At 38.6% G+C, this 21,726-nt stretch overlaps 1 protein-coding gene across 11 annotated transcripts in view; it reads left to right on the forward strand.

Moving 5' to 3' along the window:
- The window catches only part of FRY (FRY microtubule binding protein), a 541,372-nt gene that overhangs the window by 355,008 nt on the left and 164,638 nt on the right, over positions 1-21,726 (forward strand). For all 11 annotated transcript variants that reach the window (XM_045844752.1, XM_045844742.1, XM_045844745.1 and 8 more), the window contains 9 exons: positions 4,221-4,479; positions 5,788-5,970; positions 8,378-8,464; positions 10,509-10,768; positions 11,082-11,271; positions 11,869-11,993; positions 14,319-14,376; positions 15,476-15,567; positions 15,845-16,017. In XM_045844752.1, the coding sequence (XP_045700708.1) occupies positions 4,221-4,479; positions 5,788-5,970; positions 8,378-8,464; positions 10,509-10,768; positions 11,082-11,271; positions 11,869-11,993; positions 14,319-14,376; positions 15,476-15,567; positions 15,845-16,017 (1,427 nt within the window). The remainder of the gene's footprint in view (positions 1-4,220; positions 4,480-5,787; positions 5,971-8,377; positions 8,465-10,508; positions 10,769-11,081; positions 11,272-11,868; positions 11,994-14,318; positions 14,377-15,475; positions 15,568-15,844; positions 16,018-21,726) is intronic.

A 21,726-nucleotide genomic window follows, 5' to 3' on the forward strand; every position in this document is an offset into this window, starting at 1 on the left:
CAAAAGGCAGATCCACTTTTAGTTTTCTGAGGAAATTCCATACTGTTTTCCAAAGTGGCTGTACCAGTCTGCATTCCCACCAACAGGGCACTAGGGTCCCCTTTTCTCTGTATCCTCTCTAACACTTGTTTATTGATTTATTTATGATGGCCATTCTGACTAGTGTGAAGTGGTATCTCATTGTGGTTTTAATTTGTGTCTCTCTGAAGGCTAGTGATACTGAGCATCTTTTCATATGTCTCTGGACCCTCTGTATGTTCCTCCTTGGAGAAGTGTCTGTTCAAGTCTTTTGCCCATTTTTCAATTGTTTTTTTTTTTGTCACTCTGGAGTGGAGTCGTGTGAGTTCTTTATATATTTTGGATATCAAACTCTTGTCTGAAGTATCATTGGCAAATATGTTTTCCCATATAGTTGGTTCTCTTCATTTAAATGCTATTTTCTTTAGCCATGCAGAAGCTTTTTAATTTGATGAGGTCCCATTTCTTTATTCCTTCCTTCATGTCCCTTGCTCTAGGGGACATATCAGTGAAGATGTTGCTGCATGGAATGTAAGACAGCTTTTTTTCATTGTATTTGTAGTTTGTTTTGCAGTCAGGGTCCTGTCCTTTCTTTTCTGTTTGGGTTTCTCTGCATGATGGCCCAGCCCTGCCACCAGCTCACTAGACAAGGAGATGTCAGAGGACCAGCCAGTCTCTTGGCCACACTATGCTGCTTTCCTGCACACGCTGGACAGTCAGAATATCTGGACATCTTTCTCATTTCATTCTGAGTCTTCTCTTCCTTGTTAGCTTGTTAAATTATTTTTTGTTTCCTATTGTACAACAGTAAATTTTATGTGTGTCACAAGATGATCTGTGATTATCTGCCTAAAATCTAATACCAGTAAAAATGAGAAAGATCTGGGTGGAAGAAATGGCAATGATATCTGACAGGCAGCTCTCTCTACATCCCCTTCCAGGAACAAACACAAGGACCCATGCTTCCCTTCCCCTCACCTGCTGCCACAAAGACTTGATGCATTATTCTCACTCAGTCTCTGTTCCATGACAGTCTAGACCTTTTTCTTCTGCAAACATTCCACTTTTATCCTCTATTGGGTCTTCTGTTCCCAAACCTCCTCCACCACCAGCACCCCCACCTCAGTCCTGCCTCTTCATATTCCATTGATGTTTTTGAGCATTTACACTAGTCAATCATTTCAAGAGGAGTAGTCCTAAACAGCAAGAGGTGTATAACCTTGGGATTCTCACAGTTCTTGAAAGGTCTTGCTTTCTGCATTGTGGGTTGAAAGTTAAGACAGATGCTAGATTGCTAAATATGAATGAGAGCAAAGTTAAATGAAGAGTACAGTTACTCTCATTTGCAAAGCTTAGAGCACTGGCCCTTATTTAAAAGCTTCCTCTAAATACACTGTGACATGACTTTTGTTTTGACTCTAAAGACAGAGACTGGTCTGGTCTCATGGCTATATTGGTTTGCTTTGGCTGTGTTAAACAGAGAAAGTTGTTATCGTGCAGTTCCAGAGGCTGGAAGTCCAACATCAAAGTTCCATCAGGATTGGTTCCTTCTGAAGGCTGTGAGGGAGAATCTGGTCCAGGCCTCTATCCTGGCTTCTGGTGGTTTCTGGCCTTTGATACTCCTTGTCTTCTGGAAGCATCAATCACCCCAGTCTCTGCCTTTGTCTTCACAGGGCCATCTCTTTGTGTACATACCTGTCTCCTTCTTATTAGGACACCAGTCTTAGTGAATCAAGGGCTCACCTTGATCCAGTATGAGCCTATTTCCAAATAATATCCTATTCTGAGGTCCTGGTGGTTTGGATTTTAACATATGAATTTGGTAGAACACATGAATTTGGCAGAAACACAGTTCAATCCATAACAGTGGCCAATATTGTTATCATCAGTTTACATTACTGAATGTTTGTTGTTCTTGTCCTAAAAGGGTAGTTTGTCACCTGCTGAAGGTTACTCTCTGTTCAGGACAATAGGCATGTAAAATGCAGTAAACAGGAGTAATAACCCTTAAGATGGGGAAATGGCCTCAAGCATTTTTCATAAACTAGTGTTTTCACACTCTGAGCTGCAAAGATGACTTAAAGCTGCTTGTAAAATGGAGGGATGTTTTCTCCCAAATAGGTGGGCTTCAAATTAGGGTCCGGGGAAGGCTTCCTTTACTCCAGCCTCAACCAGAGCCACTTCAACTTTGTCTTAGGTATTAGAGTTCTACATAAAAGAAATTAATGGAGCCAGTGATTGAGAAACACTGTTTCTAAATTCTTAGAAACTTTGAAAACTGCCTTAGACAGTACTTAATTGGAAGTCAGGCTTAAAGGGCTCTTATTTTTCTTTAACAACTGTGATCTCCTTAATATTGTGGACTCAATTGGGTCTTTCTCCAAGAATTAGCTTCAATCTTCCTTCTCCACATCTTTGTGGGACTTTGCTTGCTTTAGGAACAGGAAATAGATCTTTGGTTAAATTTGAATCAGTTAGTGTGCCTTGGGCTTGAGGGTATAAGAAAAATATTTTTTATTAAGTTTTGGAAATACTATTAGTCAAAATGTATACCTGTACCAGACTTGTTTTATTGAGAAAACTTTACATTAAGGATTAGAAGTCCTGGGTCAGAATACTGGATTTTAAGAAAGTTCCTTAAGCACTCTGGGTCACAATTTCTCCTGCTATTGGTTGGAGATAATATCTACCCTGTTTGTACAAGGCCTTCATTGACTGGCCACCCTCTCTGACAGTGAACACTTCCAGGCTGCTGAGCCCTGGATCTCTCTCCTGAACATCTTTGACCTTTATCTCTCCCTTCCTTGCTGCTTCTCTGCCTCAGGTCAGGTCCCCCCACCTGTTGCCTAAGTCACTGCAGTGATCTCCTGGCTGGCCTTTGCCCTCAGTCTCATTGCTTTTCCAAGGCATCCTCCCTATTTCTGCCTGTTTTCTCTCAGATGTGAATTAATCATGTTACATCTGCAACTTTCAGGATGCATTCATTTTCTTCTAATGATAACAGCCAACATTTATTTATTGAGTGCTTACCACATGTTATCTGTAGTGCTAAACCCTGCACATACATCCTTTCAATGAATATCACAACATGTTTGTGAGATGCAGGTACAGTTATTGTCTCCACTTTCTAAATGAGATTCTGAGGCTTGGAAAGATTAGGTAAGTAGCATGAGGTCACATGGCTAAAGAGTAACAGAAGGAAGGCACTGGTTTAGGCACTCTGATTGCAGGGCACATACACTGAATCCCTTCCTTGCTGTATTGCCTACCTGAGTAGTCCACAGACCTTCTCTGAGCTGCCCCTGCTTCAGTAATGTGTTACACAGCGCCCTGCCCAATAGACACAGTCATGCTGAGCTCTATATTCTGAGGGCTGTATGCAGTGAATATAGTGCCTGAAAAATATTTGTTTATTGAATAAATGAATGAAAGAATTTATGAAGCATTATATTAACTATAATTTCCCATACCAATGTTGAGATTTAATATAGGTTAAATTCCGAAATACTCTGATATTCTTCAGAAGACTGGCACTTGGTTGTCAGCCTTTGCACTACCAGCATTTTGGGCCAGCTAATTCTTTGTCATAGGGAGTTGTCCTGGGCAATCTAGGATGTTTATCAGCATCCCTGCCTTATAATTGCTAGAAAGATGCCAGTAATACTCTCCAACATGTGGTAACCAGCAACATCAACATCTCCTCTGATAAGCAGATATCCTTTTGGGGGCCAAACCAGTTAAGGACACTTGGCCCAACTTTCAATTGTTCATTTTCACTAAGTCCCTTTGTTTCTCTAGTAATTAGGTTTTTCATCCTTAAAAGTGGTAGGATTTGATACTAATTTATTCTGTAGTCAATAACGTATCAAAAAGTCTTTATATAAAGCTAAATGCCATGTGGTATCTTACATTGCATTCTGAAGCAGATAAAGGACCCAAATGGAAAACTGGTGAAATCAGAATAAAGTCTATACTTTAGTTAATAGCATTGTACTAATGTTAACTTCTTAGTTTCTATAAGACTTCCATGGTTATATAAAATGTTAATGTTAGTGTTGCTGAGTGGAGAATATAATAACATATTAGGGGAGGGTGACCCATTTTTCAGACACAAGTAAAAGCAGAGCCCTATAGATGTTCCTTTGTAAATCTAGAAGAAAAGTTAATGAAGTATGATTTTATTGTGTTTGTTCGTTTCACAGGCTCTCTATTCACATGGATGATGAACTGCGTCATATTGCACAAAATTCTCTCCAGGGTTTGCTGGTTGACTTTCCAGACTGGAGGGAAGATGTCCTGTTTGGCTTCACCACCTTCCTACTGCGGGAAGTAAATGACATGCATCACAGCCTCCTGGACTCCTCCCTGAAGCTATTGCTCCAGCTGCTCACCCAGTGGAAGCTGGTCATTCAAACTCAAGGAAAAGTATATGAGCAGGCCAACAAAATCAGAAATGCAGAGGTAATGTTCACACTCTTCCCACTGATTTATATGTATGTAAATAAGTTGTAGCTCAGAGGACCTTGGGAATTCTTAACTTTCAGTTACCTTGGAACTTTTGTCCCAAGTGGTGGCCCTTATTTTTCCATCTGCCTAAATTGTGACCAAGAAACTCAAGGCACATGTGTGCCACATCAGGTTGGATTTGTTAACATTAACAAGGCCTTTTAGGGAGTAGAAAATTTTTTTGGAGAATTATGATTATAAATATGTTTGTAAGAGCAAATGACAGTAAGACAGGGAGATAGAGCTGGATTATGGATGTGGATGTAGATATGGCTATGGATGTGGATATAAAAGTTAGCTGTCCACCAGGTTGTCTTCATAGTCTGCAGCATATCGGTTGTGCTATCCAGTCTCCACAGAGAAAAAAAAAAAACATTCAGCCTTGTGGTTTCTTTATTCTTTCATGCCTCAGTCCTGAATGGTAAAACTTCATAAAAACATTTTGGAGAGCCAGGTTGCCAGAGGGAAACCAGGACAGTGGTGGCATGGCATTGGCAAGAGCAGATGGAGAAAGGGGTCTTGGTAGAGAAGAGCATAACTGACAGTCTGAGGAACATGGAGGTTCAAGGAGGTATACTTGTATCTAGGAATCACCTAGGATCCCAGGTGTGCTGACCTCAGTGATGAGGTCAAGATCATTCTCCTTCCTTACATTCTACACATGCCAAAAGATGATAAGTTGAAAACCAAGGATAACATATGCTCATAAAAAGAAAACTAAATGAAGGTGGAATCTGTCCTGTTGTCTGGCTCGAATTTGTTTAGACTCCTTGGTTGTGTTTTGGGAATATTCAGAACCCATCTCATAAATATTCAAAACCTAGATTAGAATCTAACACACAAAAAAGTAAGCAAGTCTAATTAGAAAGTGTTTGAAAATTCAATTTAATAGAATCTCAAAGTTTATAGAGAACTTAAGCAAAAACAAATTAGGCCACTTTGATTAAATACATAGAGTAATTTTGAATGGTTATGGGTAGAAGCCATTTTGTTTTTATTAATGTGTTAATAGCATTTGAAAGTTATTTCTTATCACAGCAGGTGGTTGATAGTATCCCAAAGTAACAATGGACCTAAAAACAAATAGGAATCTATGACATTTCATGAATAATGATGAATTTATAGACATGTCTGGATCTAAGCTGTTGTAATTTATTTTAATTATTGCAAGGTTAAATGTGCCCCATGACATACATGTAAGGGTATTTCCTTCTTCCACTGTTGTTTTTCTGAATGGAGAATGTTGTTCTTATTGTGTGACAGTTGATTGCAAATGGCTCCAGCCACCGCATGCAGTCGGAACGAGGTCCCCATTGCAGTGTCCTTCATGCTGTGGAAGGCTTTGCTCTGGTTTTGCTCTGCAGTTTCCAGGTGGCCACACGCAAACTGTCTGTTTTAATACTCAAGGAGATCCGCACCTTATTTCTTGCCCTGGGTCAGCCTGAGGTATGAATTATTCTTCTGAATTTTCCAATTCATTTCTTTCAACAGCTTTGAGGATTAGATTAAAAGTTGTAAATGATGCATTACTATTTTATATTCTGTCATGTCACATGTGATGTCAACAAATCATTTTTGTGGTGTGTTTTTAATTATGAAATAGCACTTTTAATTTCTATTTTGTGAGCAGTAGAAAAACCCATTTATGATTCTCTAAGAGATGGTGCTTGTAAAAACATAAAGAATTTTAAGATTAGGTTATAGGTCATTTGCCTTCATTAATGTTCAGTATATATCGAATTAAGCACTCTATTCCATTTATATTAGAGAACAAAGAAAATACTATCAAGAAAATAATACATACCATTTAAGATGATTAGGATATAAACAGCCTAGCTAACAGAAAGTCATTTAATTTTTATAACAGTAGAGAAATGGCATCCCAAGAAAAATGTATCCCTTTGAGATAGGAGAAGTAAGCCCATGGCCAAGTGCCCTAGACTCCAGCTGACCTCCCTCCCTCAGTCAAGTACACCCTTGTTCAAGTGTCCATGGCCTCATGGCACAGGTGGCCACACCCCAGGCATGAAGCAACAAAAGAAAGGCCAGCTTTTTATGACTTCTTTAGAAAAATGGTACTTTTCATTTTCTTGTTTTTCAACACTGGTCTTGGTTTATGATCCTCAAAATGCTCATTTTCTTTATAAAATATTTTTAAATCCATCACAGTCCTTATTTACATTTCTTCAGATAGCTATCTGATATATTTTAGGACCATGCCTCTGTCTAGTAAAATGGATCTCTGAGACATGTTATATTTTGGTAAACCTCTATGAAGTCTCTAATTATGATAATAGTGATAATAATAATTATCATGTACATTGTAGCCTAAGTGTTCTAAACACATATTATCTTGTTTAATCCTCACAATAACATAAGGATAAGTATTGTTATTACCCCAATGTACAGACACTGTGACTGAGGTTTGGAAGGTTAAAAGCCTTACTCAAAATCAACGGCTAGGACATGACAGAGTCAGAATTCAAAGCCAGATACAGATACTTCAAATGTTTGTAACTGTTATTCCATCAGATTGGTAGGGATGTTTCTCATATGCTGCTTTCTTTAAGCAGCCATGCCTCTTTGGGCACCATTCTCATTCTGAAATTATTCTCATACATGAATAAAGACATCCCAGCCCTGGCTGGCGTAGCTCAGTGGATTGAGTGCGGGCTGTGGACCAAAGTGTCGCAGGTTTGATTCCCAGCCAGGGCACATGCCTGGGTTGCAGGCCATAACCCCCAGCAACCACACATTGATGTTTCTCTCTCGCTCTCTCTCTATCTCCCTCCCTTCCCTCTCTAAAAATAAATAAATAAAATCTTTTTTAAAAAAATCTGATTTCTCTTTAAAAAAAAAAGAAAAAAAGACATCCCAAGGCTTTTCAATAAGTCTTCTAAGTAAACAATTTTATATATCTGAGTTTCTCTATAATAAAGGATGGTAAACATCCATAATTTATATATATTCTACAGATATACACATATATGTGAATATTTATGTGTTTACATGCATACATGTAATATTTACATACACATATACATACTTACATATATGTAAATATACTACCTATACGTGTATGTTTGCATGTGCTTACATATGTATGCGTGTGTGTGGTATATATATGCACACTAATTGTGTAGAAGGGATTAAGAAGTACAAATTGGCAGTTACAAAACAATCACAGGGATATAAAATATAGCACAGGGAAGACAGTCAATAATATTCTAACAACTATGTATGGTGCCACGTAGGTACTGGGAATATCAGGAGGACCACATTGTAAAGTATATGATTGTGATACTTTCTCTTATGCCTATTCCAATTTGCTTCTTCTACCAAATAGCTATATACCACATAGATACCACAGAGAGTATGTGGTCAGTTTCCAATGCAGTTTTTGAGGGGATGAATCAATCACAGTCAACAATTTATCAGTTCTTTTAGCAAATAAGTGACTTCAGTAAGTAGCATTTCAGAGGTCTGGCAAAGCATATTCTTGTGGGATTTCTGGTCCTTAAAATAATGACAGCACCAGTGCTGAAGTAAATATTGTCTGGTACTGGTGTTTAGATTCTTGTGCACAGGAATGAGTTTTTGAAATTTAGGTACATGTCTTTTCAATACAATGTGAAATGGGAGCTCTAATTATCTTCCACTGTAACTTGAAAGACTCAGCTTAGAAGCATGGAAAGTTTTATCCGTTGCCTTTCACCATCTTCACACTCAGTTTTCTGTGGGAAAACCCTTATCACTATTTTGCAGGCTGTTCTGCTTCATGTACTAGAAAGGGAGTGGGCTGGAGGGAAGGATTCACTTTCCCACGGAGAGTAACTGCCTCCCCTTTGTACAGGATGACGACCGGCCTATGATTGATGTCATGGATCAGCTAAGTCCTTCTGTTCTTGAAAGTTTCGTTCACGTGGCAGTTTCAGAATCGGTAAGTTCACACTTGATTCTGATTGCTAGTCATTCTTGAGTATAAGCTCTGGACTTATTGGAAAAAGAGGGACTAAGAAAAATGATGTGAAAGAATTCAGAGGTTTATGTCAGGTTAATAAACTGATACAGAAGTACTTCAGAAAACAAGTTGATTTTCAAATATTGGCTTAGGAGACATTCAGATAAATTTCAAACAAAATTTGAGCCTTACGTATATAAATAATATTTTGAAAACTACAGTTTTAAGAAGAATTGCTCAGGCTTCTTTAAAAAAAATTAATTCACATTATTGTATTTAACACTATATGTAGCTTATATTTACAGGGTGCTTTTACAGTTTATAAGTTGCTTTCACATTTATTATCTTTTGACCTCATAATTATCAAAACTCAGAAACATTAAGGAGCACAGGGCCATAGTCACACAGAAGGAAGTGTTAGGTCTGGACTTGACCTTAATTGGACGTGGACACTAGTAGAGCTTTATCTGTTACATAGGTACTTTCTTCTGTATAAAGAGCCTATTGACAGCTTTCAATTTCCTAAACAAGTAGAAGAGAAACTGACACAGATTTGAATTATCTGGGTTTTTTAAAAAAATCAGTACAGTGCAGTAATGGAACACGGACTAATTTCAGCTCCATAGTTGAACAGAGGTAGAACAATCCCGAGTGCCTGGATAATCCACACTGCTGGTGCCCCTTGTGTATTCCTGTCAAATAACTATAAAGGAATACAAAATTAATTGACAAATAGCTATGAGTGATTACAAAACCCAAAGACGCTTGTGAGTTTTTTATGGCCTTTTCCAACTAAAATTAAACGCAGATCCCTATTTTTAGTAGCCTCATTCTTGCTATGGTAGTGATAATGATGATGACTAAAACTGTTAGCCATGCAGCACAGACTAACTGCTGCTTTTAGAAATTCAAATTGCTTAAACACGGAATGGAAGAGTCCAGTGTAATTGTTTTGTACACATATCTTATTTCTCTACAGGTTATATTTTACTTGTGTGGTTTTGTTCTGTGTTTATCAGAGTCAAAACCTCCAGCCAGGTTAACTAGGTCAGAACCCTTCACTTCGAGAGATGCACGGGAGGAGAGGCTGGGGGAAGAAGCAGTGCCTGCTGTGTGCCAGGTGTACTTATATCCCTTACCTTGTGTAATTCATGTAAAAGGTCCAGTGAGAGCAGCACTGTAATCCCTAAGTCATAAATGAAGCACTCAGGGGTGTCTGGTGGTTTTCCCAGGTCACAGGTTTTATGCAGAGCCTGGGCTGGAATCTCTTCTGGCCCATTAGCCATTGAGGACACTGGTGGAGCACTCTGACCCATGGGAACTCCTAGACCCAGCAGAGAAAATGGATCACTTTAAATGTCTAGCAAACATGAAGGCAATTTTCTCTCCTGGCATAACAACTGCATTATTTTAAACTTTGATATTCTGGGCTTAAAAGAAAATGAAATATAATAACTTATTTGTTAGATAGATCTCTCAAAACATTTAGAATGTGTTATTTTGGCTTGATGTCATAGGACAAGAATAAATTGGTAACTTACCTTAAAAATCATCAGTAAAATGCCCTTCATAAAAGGGACTACATTCATCTATCTCCCTAAGTCAACATCATGACTTAAAATATAAATATATAATCTATAGGGAATTAAAAGCACATTTATGAATCTCAGATTAATAACTTTTCAGAATTTTAAAATGACAAATCTGTGGTCAAATTTGAATTAACTAATGTCATGTATTTGTTCAACAACTATTTAGTGAGTAGCATCTGTATACCAATGCACAGTGTCTTCTGACATTAGAGCTACACAAAGTACAGCCCCTCCTGTCCTTAACCTCCACTTGGGCTGCTTGTCATCTATCCTGGAAAGCAGTTATGGCTTCAAACCAAGCTCCTGTGTGGTAGGGGTGAGAGGAGGTATCTGTCACAGCATGGCCCATTGCAGAGGTGGTCAGGAAAAGCCATAATGAAGACCTGGAGTTTACAGTGTGATACTGACTCATTATCCACTTGCACCTGCAGGCCACCTTACCACTGACCCACAGTGTAGATCTTCAGTGGTTGGTGGAGTGGAATGCAGTCCTGGTCAACAGCCATTACGATGTGAAGAGTCCGTCCCATGTTTGGATATTTGCTCAGTCTGTCAAAGACCCCTGGGTCCTCTGCCTGTTCAGTTTCCTGCGGCAGGAGAACTTGCCCAAGCACTGCCCCACGGCCCTCAGCTACGCCTGGCCCTATGCCTTCACTCGGCTCCAGTCAGTCATGCCTCTGGTGGACCCCAAGTAAGGGATCTTTGTGCTCCCCTCTGTTTTGCTTCTCATCATTTGCCCTCTTATGTTTTAATTTATACAAGAGACTAGGATAATTGTTTTTCTCCTATAATAACCAATGTGATTGTCTGAGTATAGAATCTTGTACCTTACTGGTGAAAATGTTCTGGAAGTTCCATTCAGCTTCCCACCCAGTAGTGACCTTCCTTATCTGAACCTTATCCTTGACAGTTAGCTCTTTATCTCTATTTGAGTACTTTGTGGAAACTTTACTCAGTAAGAGATGTTTAAAATCCAGAACTTGTTTTTAACTCTGTATTTCTAGTAGCCCAATTAATGCCAAGAAAACCAGCACTGCTGGCAGTGGAGACAACTGTGTTACCTTGTGGAGAAATTACCTTATTCTTTGCTTTGGAGTTGCAAAGCCCAGTATCATGAGCCCGGGACACTTAAGAGCTTCGACTCCAGAAATAATGGCGACCACACCTGATGGTACAGTGAGCTACGATAACAAGGTGATGTGATATGCCTCAGAAGAATTATTCTGTAAAGTTTTTCTTAGCTTGTTTGTCTAGAGTTCACAGTGCACATTGCACTGTACCTGCCATCTGGAGTATGTGTAATCAGATTTTCACTCTACACGTTTCTAAATTCCATTGAGTGTTTATGTGCACAGTTTACTATTCCTCCATGACAAGTGGGCAGCAGAAGATAAAGAGAAGTGAGCAAACTTTCTTAAGACCATAGTGACTTGTGTTTACTAGTGCCCTGAGGTCTTGTTCATGTCCTGCATACCACATGTCTGTCACTCCTCACCTTTAAACCATGTCTTGTTAACTTACTGTGTTAAAGATAAGTTTTGTAGATTTAATTTGCTTGTTTATAAGAAACTATTACAATAAAAAAAAGTTCTTTAGAATTTGTGTCCCAGATGGGAAATGCATTCACTGTGTATCTTAGAATGTATAGATTGTGTTATTTTTCCTGAAATGATGGCCATGCCATGGGAAGTGGTTCAGAACTTTGAAGCTGTTGTAGTGGAATCACCGTTTGACAAAAGGAAGTATCCGTTATCGTGTGACCTCTTTTTCACTTTAATCTACTTGTTGCAGGCCACAGGCACCCCGTCAGTGGGTGTGCTGTTAAAGCAGTTGGTGCCTTTGATGAGACTAGAGGGCATTGAGATCACAGAGTCCTTAGTTTTAGGATTTGGAAGAACAAATTCCCTGGTTTTCAGGTACAGTAGTTTTGATAAGTTGTTGTAAATTTATGTGTGCTGTCACTGTCATGGTTCCTGTTTGTAGCACAAGTCTGCATTGGTGGTGATGAGTGCCTGCAGTCTCTAGGCTTGGTGCAGTTTCCTGTGTCTGCTGGCTGATGTGCATGAAACAAGCACTGCTTGCAGCTACCTCATGTTTCATTTCTCGTCATTGCAAGTTTGACTTTACCCCTCAGATTTTATATGACTTGCAAGCTTTATTTTCAATAACTGTAAAAAAAACAGTGTCAACGCCCAGTTAACCAGACTGTCCAGAGGGTTTAAGGTCACAATAAGGAGTATCTGCTTATCAGCCATTCCTGTAACTGGCTCCCAAAGGTTAAGCACTGACAGAACTGACTTAGGTGTGACCTGTTACACTAGTGGATCTTCCATAAAATGCTTTACCTGCCTTAGTAGAACCATCGTGTCTCACTTTCTGGATTCCTTATACTCATTTCACACCTTTAATGAAACAACCATGCCACCTGAGGAATTGTAAAGGCCTTTTGAAAGAGCCATCATAAAATGTTAGTCGGGCTGCCTCTGATGACTTTAGCTAATCAGGAAAGCCTATAAGGACAAATAAGATCTTACAGTTTTCATGCAAATACAAAAGAAAGAGCTCCAAGCATCAGCAAGAAAACTTATTTGAAAAATAAAGATTAATGAGACATCTTAGAGGCAACTGAAAAAAATCAGTTACATTATTTATGTAGAGAGTCAGATTTTATCCTTAGAAAAAGTAATTTTAAGTTCTGATTACTTGAGTACCAGTTAACTAGAGTTTTATTACTTATTTATTAGTTAAGACAAAGCATCATGTAGTTACTCCTTGTAGTAACAATAAGATGACTAAAACAATTCCCGGAATTTCTGAACATTCTTTCTCAAAGAACCTGAGGCTTTTTTGCATATCTCTTCCTCTTAGTGTTCCTTAAGGGAAGTAACTTATGCATCGTACTAGCTACATAGATCTGGGCCTCAGTTCCCTACCCTGTAAAATTATTACAATCAATAAAAATGAAGTGTATCTCTCTAATAAAATTAAGAAAAATTAGTATAATAATAGAATCTATCTCATAGGTTTATTAAGAGGATTAAATATAAAAATGCACATGGTAAATATTTGATAAATGTTTTCTTTTAGATAGGAATCTATTAATATTATTTTTATATCTTTGATGAAAAAAATTCCAGCATCTGTATATTGGAAAAATCTGGAATGGAACACAGGCTTTCTGTATATTTCAGTGCAGAATCCAATTAAGTTTACCTTCATATCCTTGGATTTCCCTGGATAGTGATTTCTAATAGCACAAAATATTCTACCAGAAAATACAAGGATTTTAGACATGGAGCAGGCTATGGACAAAATACCTACCAATTGGCTAGATCTTATAATTTTGTTATGGACATAATGAGGACTGGTAAAGTATATGCATGTAATATGAAACCTATATTAACATGATCAAACTTTTATTTTTACTACACAAGAGAAAGAAAGGTTTTTTGATGACAACCTCACTACTATAGTAGTGCCATATTTGCATTTGTTCTATAGTACAAACAAAGGAATTTCTCTCTGCAGTTTCAAAAAGCCTTCATTTTAGAATCAACTGTCAATCATTCCCCTGAGCACAGATCCCAAAGGCAGTGCTGTGGTAATTGCACCCATCTCTTGTACTCTAATTAGACTGGATATTTCTGTGCAGAACCTCAGCTTCCTTTATCTTCAGGTCCACAGTCTGTAGTGAAATGCTCTGAATTTAGAAAGTTCCTGCAAAATATTGTTAATTATTCAGACAGGGTTTTTGCTATAGTGATCTCTAGAACATTAAATCAAAATCAAGTCAACAAATGCATTGAGCCAAAATTATATATGCATAGCACTGGAACTAATACCAATAATACAAAGTATAGGCCAGTACCTACTCTTAGTTCACCACGTGATCAGGAAATGGAAAGGCCAGGGGAGATTTTGACATCAGAAGCAAAGTGGAAAAAGCAAAACGATTTAGGATTAAATGGATATGTTTGGTGACAAGTTTGGTGTCAGTAATAATGAATTTTTTAAAGATTTTATTTATTTTATTTATTTTTAGAGAGGGAAGGGAGGGAGAAAGAGAAAGAGAGAGAAACATCAATGTGCAGTTGCTGGGGGCCGTGGCCTGCAACCCAGGCATGTGCCCTGACTGGGAGTCGAACCTGCGACACTTTGGTTCTCAGCCCGCACTCAATCCACTGAGCTGTGCCAGCCAGGGCGTAATAATGAATTTTAAGTGCTGACCTTTTTCCTTGTAGAGAATTGGTTGAAGAACTTCATCCATTAATGAAAGAAGCTCTGGAACGAAGACCAGAGGTAAGGTTTTGAATTTAAATCATTAAGATAGTTTATTTGAACATTGGTGTAAAATTAATTATACCCATGGTTTCCCCTAAAGAATACAAACACCCCAATATGCTTTTTTTTTTTTTTGGTTCCTTTTTTTTTTTTTAGATTTTATTTATTTATTTTTAGAGAGGGAAGGGAGGTAGAAAGAGAGAGGGAGAGAAACATCAATGTGCGGTTGCTGGGGGTCATGGCCTACAACCCAGGCATGTACCCTGACTGGGAATCGAACCTGCGACACTTTGGTTCGCAGCCCGCGCTCAAGCCACTGAGCTATGCCCCAATATGCTTTTAACATGAATCTTAATATTTTAGATTTTTAAATTTTCATTGTATTTCAGTATTCGACTATCTAGTATGATTCCTACTTTAAAAGATTTTATGTCCTAAATTTATGAAAGCAAAACAACCTAAATGGTTGTTTATATATTAAGATATTACATTATTTTGCAGGAAGTTTGAGTTGATTGAATTTTTGTTTTTAGTTTGTTTGCTTGTTTTTTACAAGAAGTTGGTGGTGGTCAAGAATACTATTTGTTTTGTCTGGCATATGAAAGATTTTCCTCACCATTATCTCCCCTGAAATGAACTCTGAAAAGGATAAACTTTTAATGTAGCAAGATAAAAGAAATGAAATGCAAAGACAAAAAGGAGCTTGCCGTAGAGTAGATAAGATATGAGCAGGAACAAAAACTGAGCAGTTTGAGTGAGGACAGGTGAGCTCCATGATCAGAATTGGTGGGGACATCTGTGGTCACTCTCCCTTTCCACTTGATTCAGATGCTCCCGTCTTTCCACAGACATCGGAGCACCTACGAATTGAGGCTTATCTGAACACTTACACCTTATAAATATTTATTGAGGCCACTGCCCTCCCATGATCTTTCTGTTACTCCTGTAATAGCAAGTATTATCTCTAAGGGTTAGGAAGAAAGAAAAATACATTTTGTCTTTTATCTTTAGAAAATTGAAAAGGACTGGGTTATGCTTTTCTTCAGAAAAGTTTCCTAAAACAAAGATCCTATTGTCTTGCCCATATATATGAGTGATGTAACCTTTTTCTGCACAGAACAAGAAACGCCGAGAACGCCGGGACTTATTAAGACTACAGTTACTTCGAATTTTTGAACTTCTGGCTGATGCTGGCGTAATAAGTGACAGGTAGGGTGACAATTCCCCCTAGTTGATCTCTGCCCACCACACTGGTCTACTTTTGTCTCTTTTAATTTTCTGTCTTTTTAAAAATAAATATTACCTTTAACTTTTACTCAGAAAAAGTCCAAAAAGCTTGGGTTTTTTTCTTACTCTATTTATACTGCTTATAGGTCAAAAACAAATGTAGTGTGTCAGTTCTGACAGTGAATCTTATTTTCTGTGAAGCATGTAACACTTTGACATGGAGACTGAGCATCTAAAATTCCATTGTCCTTTATTCCAGTACAAATGGAGCCTTAGAACGGGATACGTTAGCCCTTGGAGCTTTGTTCTTAGAATACGTGGACCTGACCCGTATGCTGCTAGAAGCTGAAAATGATAAAGAAGTTGAAATTCTTAAAGATATCCGGGCACATTTTAGTGCTATGGTCGCCAACTTGATTCAGTGTGTTCCAGGTATAGTGATGCGTCACTGCAGGTTATTGCACTTGAAAAACTATTTGTTCCTCAGGGCTGTGCTTTCTGGTGGCCCTCCTGGCCTGTGTGCAGGGTGGGGTGGGTTTGTCAGTTTGTCTTGAAATATTTGGAAATGTGCAGGAGGACAAATTGTAGTAACTCAGCACAAAGTTGGAGATGGAACAGTAGGAGTTAAATTTGACCTTGTGTTTGTGATTATTTCTATTCTTCATTTTGGTTCCCATGTGAAAATGAACTTACGAGATTTCCACAGGAAGGAAGGAATTCAAAGGGAACATTCACAAGTGCTTCATTTTTTTCATTCTTCTGCTAATCTGTGACCATATTTTAAAGTCTGTTTTGTTATTTCCCTTGGCATGAAATATCTTTTTCTATCCCTTTGCTTTTGATCTGTGTGTGTCTTCTGATCTGAAATGGTTTTCCTATAGACAGTATATGTCAGGATCTTGTTTCCTTATCTATTCAGCCACCCTGTGTCTTTTGACTGGAACATTTAGTTCTTTTACATTTAAAGTAACTATTGATAAGTATGTAGTTATTGCCGTTTTAATAATTGTCTTCTGATTGTTTTTAAAGTTCTCTGTTCCTTACTTGCTCTCTTCTCTTATATTCTGATGGCTTTCTGTAGTGTTGTTTGGATTCCTTTCTCTTCATTTCTTGTACATCTCTCATAGATTTTTGGACTGCAATTACCATGTGCTTCATATATACCAAAGCTGTTTTTATAGCAGCCTATTTTAAGTTGATGGTCATTTAACTTCAAACACATTCTAAAATCTCTACTACTTATACCCCTACCCACACTTATGTTTTTGTCATTTTTTTACCTCTTTTGTGAAATCTGTGAACTTGCAATCTCAGTATTTTTTCTCTTGACTATCTAATCAACACATTATATAGAATTCTGGATAACTCAGTATATTATATTATTGACAGAGAATTTTTTTACACAAAGCAAATGGCTATGAAACATTTTCAGAGATCCAAGATGTCTGTGGAATAGGTAGAAGCTATACTCACCTCCTCCCAGGACCAAACTGGAATTACAACTAAAATATAGAGCAATCAATCTGAATAACCAAGTGAAGATTATGTCTTATAACCAAGGGCTTACAGAAGAAGCCACATCAAGACTGTTAGGAAGTGTGGACATGCAAGAAGGGCTGCCCCTGCTCCCATGGGCAGCAGCTAAGAGTCTGAAGAGATATCTCATTTGCAAAGGTTCCCCTTGAGAAACTTAGGGTCTTGAACCCAAGCCAGGCTCCCCAAAGCTGGGAAGAGGTGCCTACATAACATTTGGCTATGAAAATCAGTGAGGATTCTGTCCACAAGGGAGAAACAGAGTTTGCTGGACTCAAGTACCCTCTTAAAGGACCAACACATAAAATCTCATTCACAGCCACTCATCCTGGGCTCTGGTAGAGGAAGGATAAAGAAACTAGAGTTGTGTGAGGAGAGACTGGGGTTTGTGGCTCTGGGACAGAGCTGAGGGGACAGCCACTGGCACTCCCTGAGCAGAGTTACTCTACTCACCTCAGATGCCATCTTTATTAGGTGAAGTATTCCCCTCCATATGCAGCTTGGGGAAAGCAATAGCCACACCTTCTGTACTCCCTGTCAACCCACCCTGTAGAGCTCACACCCTGCTGAAAAGTCAGCTACCTAGGCTTGGGTATAGAGTTGTGGGCCAACTCAGGGGGTGTCAGTATCTGAGTTGTGTGGCTTTGGGGCAGGGCACTAGTCCCCCAACTTTCTTGTCAACCTGACTGGTGTGTCTCCCTCACTGAAAATCTACTAGCCCCACTTTCCAGGCTCCCGGTAGCCTGGTAGCCCAGTAGTTCAGCTCTTGGTGGTTCAGTGCTGCCAAGGTCTGGAAAGAATCTGGAACAGACTGACTTGTGTGGCTCTGGGAAGGTGGCCACACCCTCCACCTTCCCCAAAGACTGGCCAGCACCCACCCCTCTCCTGACTCCCAGCAGCTCCACTTTGCTGAGATTGGGCTCCTGGCAGAATCTGGTATAGGCTGAGTTGTGTGTCTGGCAGATGGAGGAAATATTTTCCTTTCACACCTGACCAGTATAGAGCCTTTTTTTTTCACACAGCCAAATCTTGGTCTGTTTTTGGCCTGATAAACTCTGCTGGCCTCACCTTGACATTCCCTGTGATACCACCCCACCATAAATGTATGCAAGCACCCAACAGGTGACAGCTAGTTTTGTAACCTAGGACATTTGCTGAGTGACCTCAGACTGGCACCAAGTTTGAACCTGTGTAGATCTGGTGAACACTTCTCACCTATACCTGGTGACTCACTGAGAACCTATCTCATGCAATTTGAGTACCACCAGAGACTTTTTCAGTGACTGAGCCAGCAACCAGCAGACAGAGGCAGGTGGAAGTGAACCTCAGGGTTCCTTGGTACTTTTGCTGACCTGCCCCCAGGGTCCTAAGCTGGCAAAAGCCAGCCTTGGTGCAGAGCTCAATCCTTACCATGTGCAGCCAAGCCCAGCAGAGGCAGCCACAAACTATGGATTGCTTTGTAGCTACAAACAGGTTGTCACAGGCAGTGTCTGATACTGGCCTGTACCAGAGTCCCTCCCAAGAGGCCCAAGAACCAACTCACCCAGTGGCCAGCTTCAGATATCATCAGAGCAGGATCCAATTAGCTTCACAAGTAATATACCCAAAGGGAGACCTCACCAGGAGCCAGTCCCTGCTGAGGCAAACTGCTTCACATGATCAGCACCTGCATAGCAGTTCATACACTGTGGTCAGGGTTGATCCTCACAGTTAGCCAGCCAGAGGGTCAGACCCACATATTATCTAATACATAGAAACAAACACAAAGAGACAGACAAAATGGGGAAACAAAGATACCTGCCCCAAATGAAAGAACAGGAGAAATCTCCAAAAATGAGCTAAATGAAATGGAGGCAAGCAATTTACCAGATACAGAGTTCGAAACAGTGTTTATAAGGATGCTGAGGGAACTTAGCAAGAATTACAAGGAACTTAGAATTACAGTAACATAAAAAAGGGCATACAAATGATAAAAAATAACCAGTCAGAAATGAAGAACACAATGACTGAAATGAAAAATATACTAGAAGAAATACACAGCAGGCTGGATGAAGCAGAGGATCAAATCAGTGATTTGGAAGACAAGGTAGCAGAACACACCCAATCAGAGGAGCAAAAAGAAAAAAGAATTTTAAAAAATGAGGATAATTTAAGGGTCCTCTGGGAAAACATTAAGCATACCAATATCTGCATTGAGATGTACCAGAAGAAGAGAGTGAGCAAGGCATCAGGAACCCATTTAAAGAAATAATGACTGAACACTTTCCCATCCTAGTGAAGGAAAAATGACCCAAAAGTCCAGGTAGTTCAGAGAGTACCAAACAATATGAACTCAAAGAGGCCCACACCAAGACACATTGTAAATAGCCCTGACTGGCAACTGAATAGCTCAGTTGGTCGAATGTCATCCTACAAAGTGAAAATTTGCTGGTTTGATTCCTAATTAGAGAACATACCCAGGCTGCAGGCCTGGTCTTCAGTTGAGGCTCATGCAAGATGCAGCCAATCGATGTTTCTCTGTCACATCAATGTTTCTTTTCCTGTCTTTCTCCCCACCTTCCCTCTCTCTAAAAATAAATACACAAAATATTTTTAAAAAGAAAAGACACATCATAATTAAAATGACAAAGGTAAAAGACAAAGAACAAATCTTAAAAGCAGCAAGAGAAAGATAGTTAGTTACCTATAAGGGAACTCCCATAAGACTGTCATCTGGTTTCTCAACAGAAACATTTCAGGCCAGAAGGGATTGGCATGCAATAGTCAAAGTGATGAAAAGCAAGGATCTACAAACAAGACTACTTTACCCAGCAAGGCTATCATTTAAAATTTAAGGAGAAATAGTTTCCCACACCAAAAAAAAAAAAGCTAAAGGATTTTATTACCACAAAAACCACTCTTACAAGAAATGTTAAAGGGTCTTCAAGGAAAAAAAAGGGAAAAAGCAGAGGAACACAGTTAAAAGAATAAAAGGACAATAAATATGTACCTATCAATAATCACTTTATTTTTAATTGATTGATTTGAGAGAGAGAGGAAGGAAGTGAGAGGGGGAAAAGAGAGAAAGAGAAACATTGATTTGTTGCTTCACTTATTTGTGCATTCATTGGTTGATTATATGTGCCCTGACCTGAGATTGAACCCTCAGCCTTGGTATATTGACAATAATGATGCCTCAGATAAACCTCATTGGCTATGATACTGCCACTGCACAAGCTTCATCCTTGGTATATTGGGACAGTGCTCTAATGAACTGAGCTATCCAGGCAGGGCAAACAATCACTTTGACATAAAGCAGCTTAATGGATAAAAAAACAAGACCTATATATATATATACACTGTCTACAAGAGACCTACCCCAGAATGAAAGGTACACACAGACTAAAACTAAAGGGATGGAAAAAGATAATTTATGCAAATTGAAATGGAGAAGATAGAGTAGCAATACTCATATCTGACTAAATAGACTGTAAAAACAAGGCTATCGTAAGAGAAAAAGAAGGATGCTACATAATGATAAATGGAGAAATCCAAAAAGAGAATATAACCCTTGTAAACATTTATGTACCCAACACAGGCACATCTAAATACATAAAGCTAATTTTGGTGGACATAAATGGAGAGATTGACAGTAATGCAGTCATAGTAGGGGACCTTAGTACCCCATTGACATTAATGAATAGATTTTCCAGACAGAAAATCATCAAGGAAACAGCAGCCTTAAGTGACACACAAAGAACAGGTACATTTAATTCGTATCTTCAGAGCATTTTACCCCAAAGCAACAGAATGTGCATTCTTTTCAAATGCACTTGGGACATTTTCTAGGATAGACTACATGTTAGGACACTAAACAAATCTCAATAAGCTTAATAAGGTTGAAATTATATCAAACATCTTTTCTGACCATAAAAGTATGAAAATAGAAATGTGTTACAAAAAAAAGAAAGAAAAACACACAAAGACGTGGAGGCTAAATACCATGTAACTAAATGATCACTGAGATTAAGGAAGAGGTCAGAAGATACCTTGAAACAAGAGAAAATGAGAACACAACAATTCAAAACCTGTGGGACACAACAAAGGCAGTCGTAAGAGAGAAATTCATAGCATTGCAGCCTACCTCAATAAGCAAGAAAATTTTCAATTAAACAATCTAACTTTACACTTAAAGCAACTAGAAAAAGAACAACTGACAAAGCCCAAAGTGAGTAGAAGAAAAAAAATAGTAAAATTTAGAGTGAAAATAAATGACTCAAAGACTAAAAAAATATACAAAAGATCAATGAAACCAAGAGTTTGTTTTTTGAAAACATAAACAAGATTGGCAAACTTTTAACCAGACTCATCAAGAATAAAAGAGAGAGGACCCAAATAAATAACATCACAAATGACTCCACAGAAATACAAGGGATTGTTTTAAAAAATGTTACAACTATATGTCAACAAATTGGACTATCTGAAAGAAATAGGTAAATTCCTAAAAACATACAATTTTCTGAAAGTGAATCAAGAAGAACCAGAGAATGTGAATAGACAGATTATGAGTACTGAAATTGAAGTAGTGATTAAAAAAAAAAAACTCCCATCGAACAGAAGTCTTGGATG

The sequence above is a fragment of the Phyllostomus hastatus genome, unplaced genomic scaffold, assembly GCF_019186645.2.
Source record: "Phyllostomus hastatus isolate PE091 unplaced genomic scaffold, TTU_PhHast_1.1 phas_contig_41, whole genome shotgun sequence".
In the NCBI taxonomy this organism is placed as follows: domain Eukaryota; kingdom Metazoa; phylum Chordata; class Mammalia; order Chiroptera; family Phyllostomidae; genus Phyllostomus; species Phyllostomus hastatus.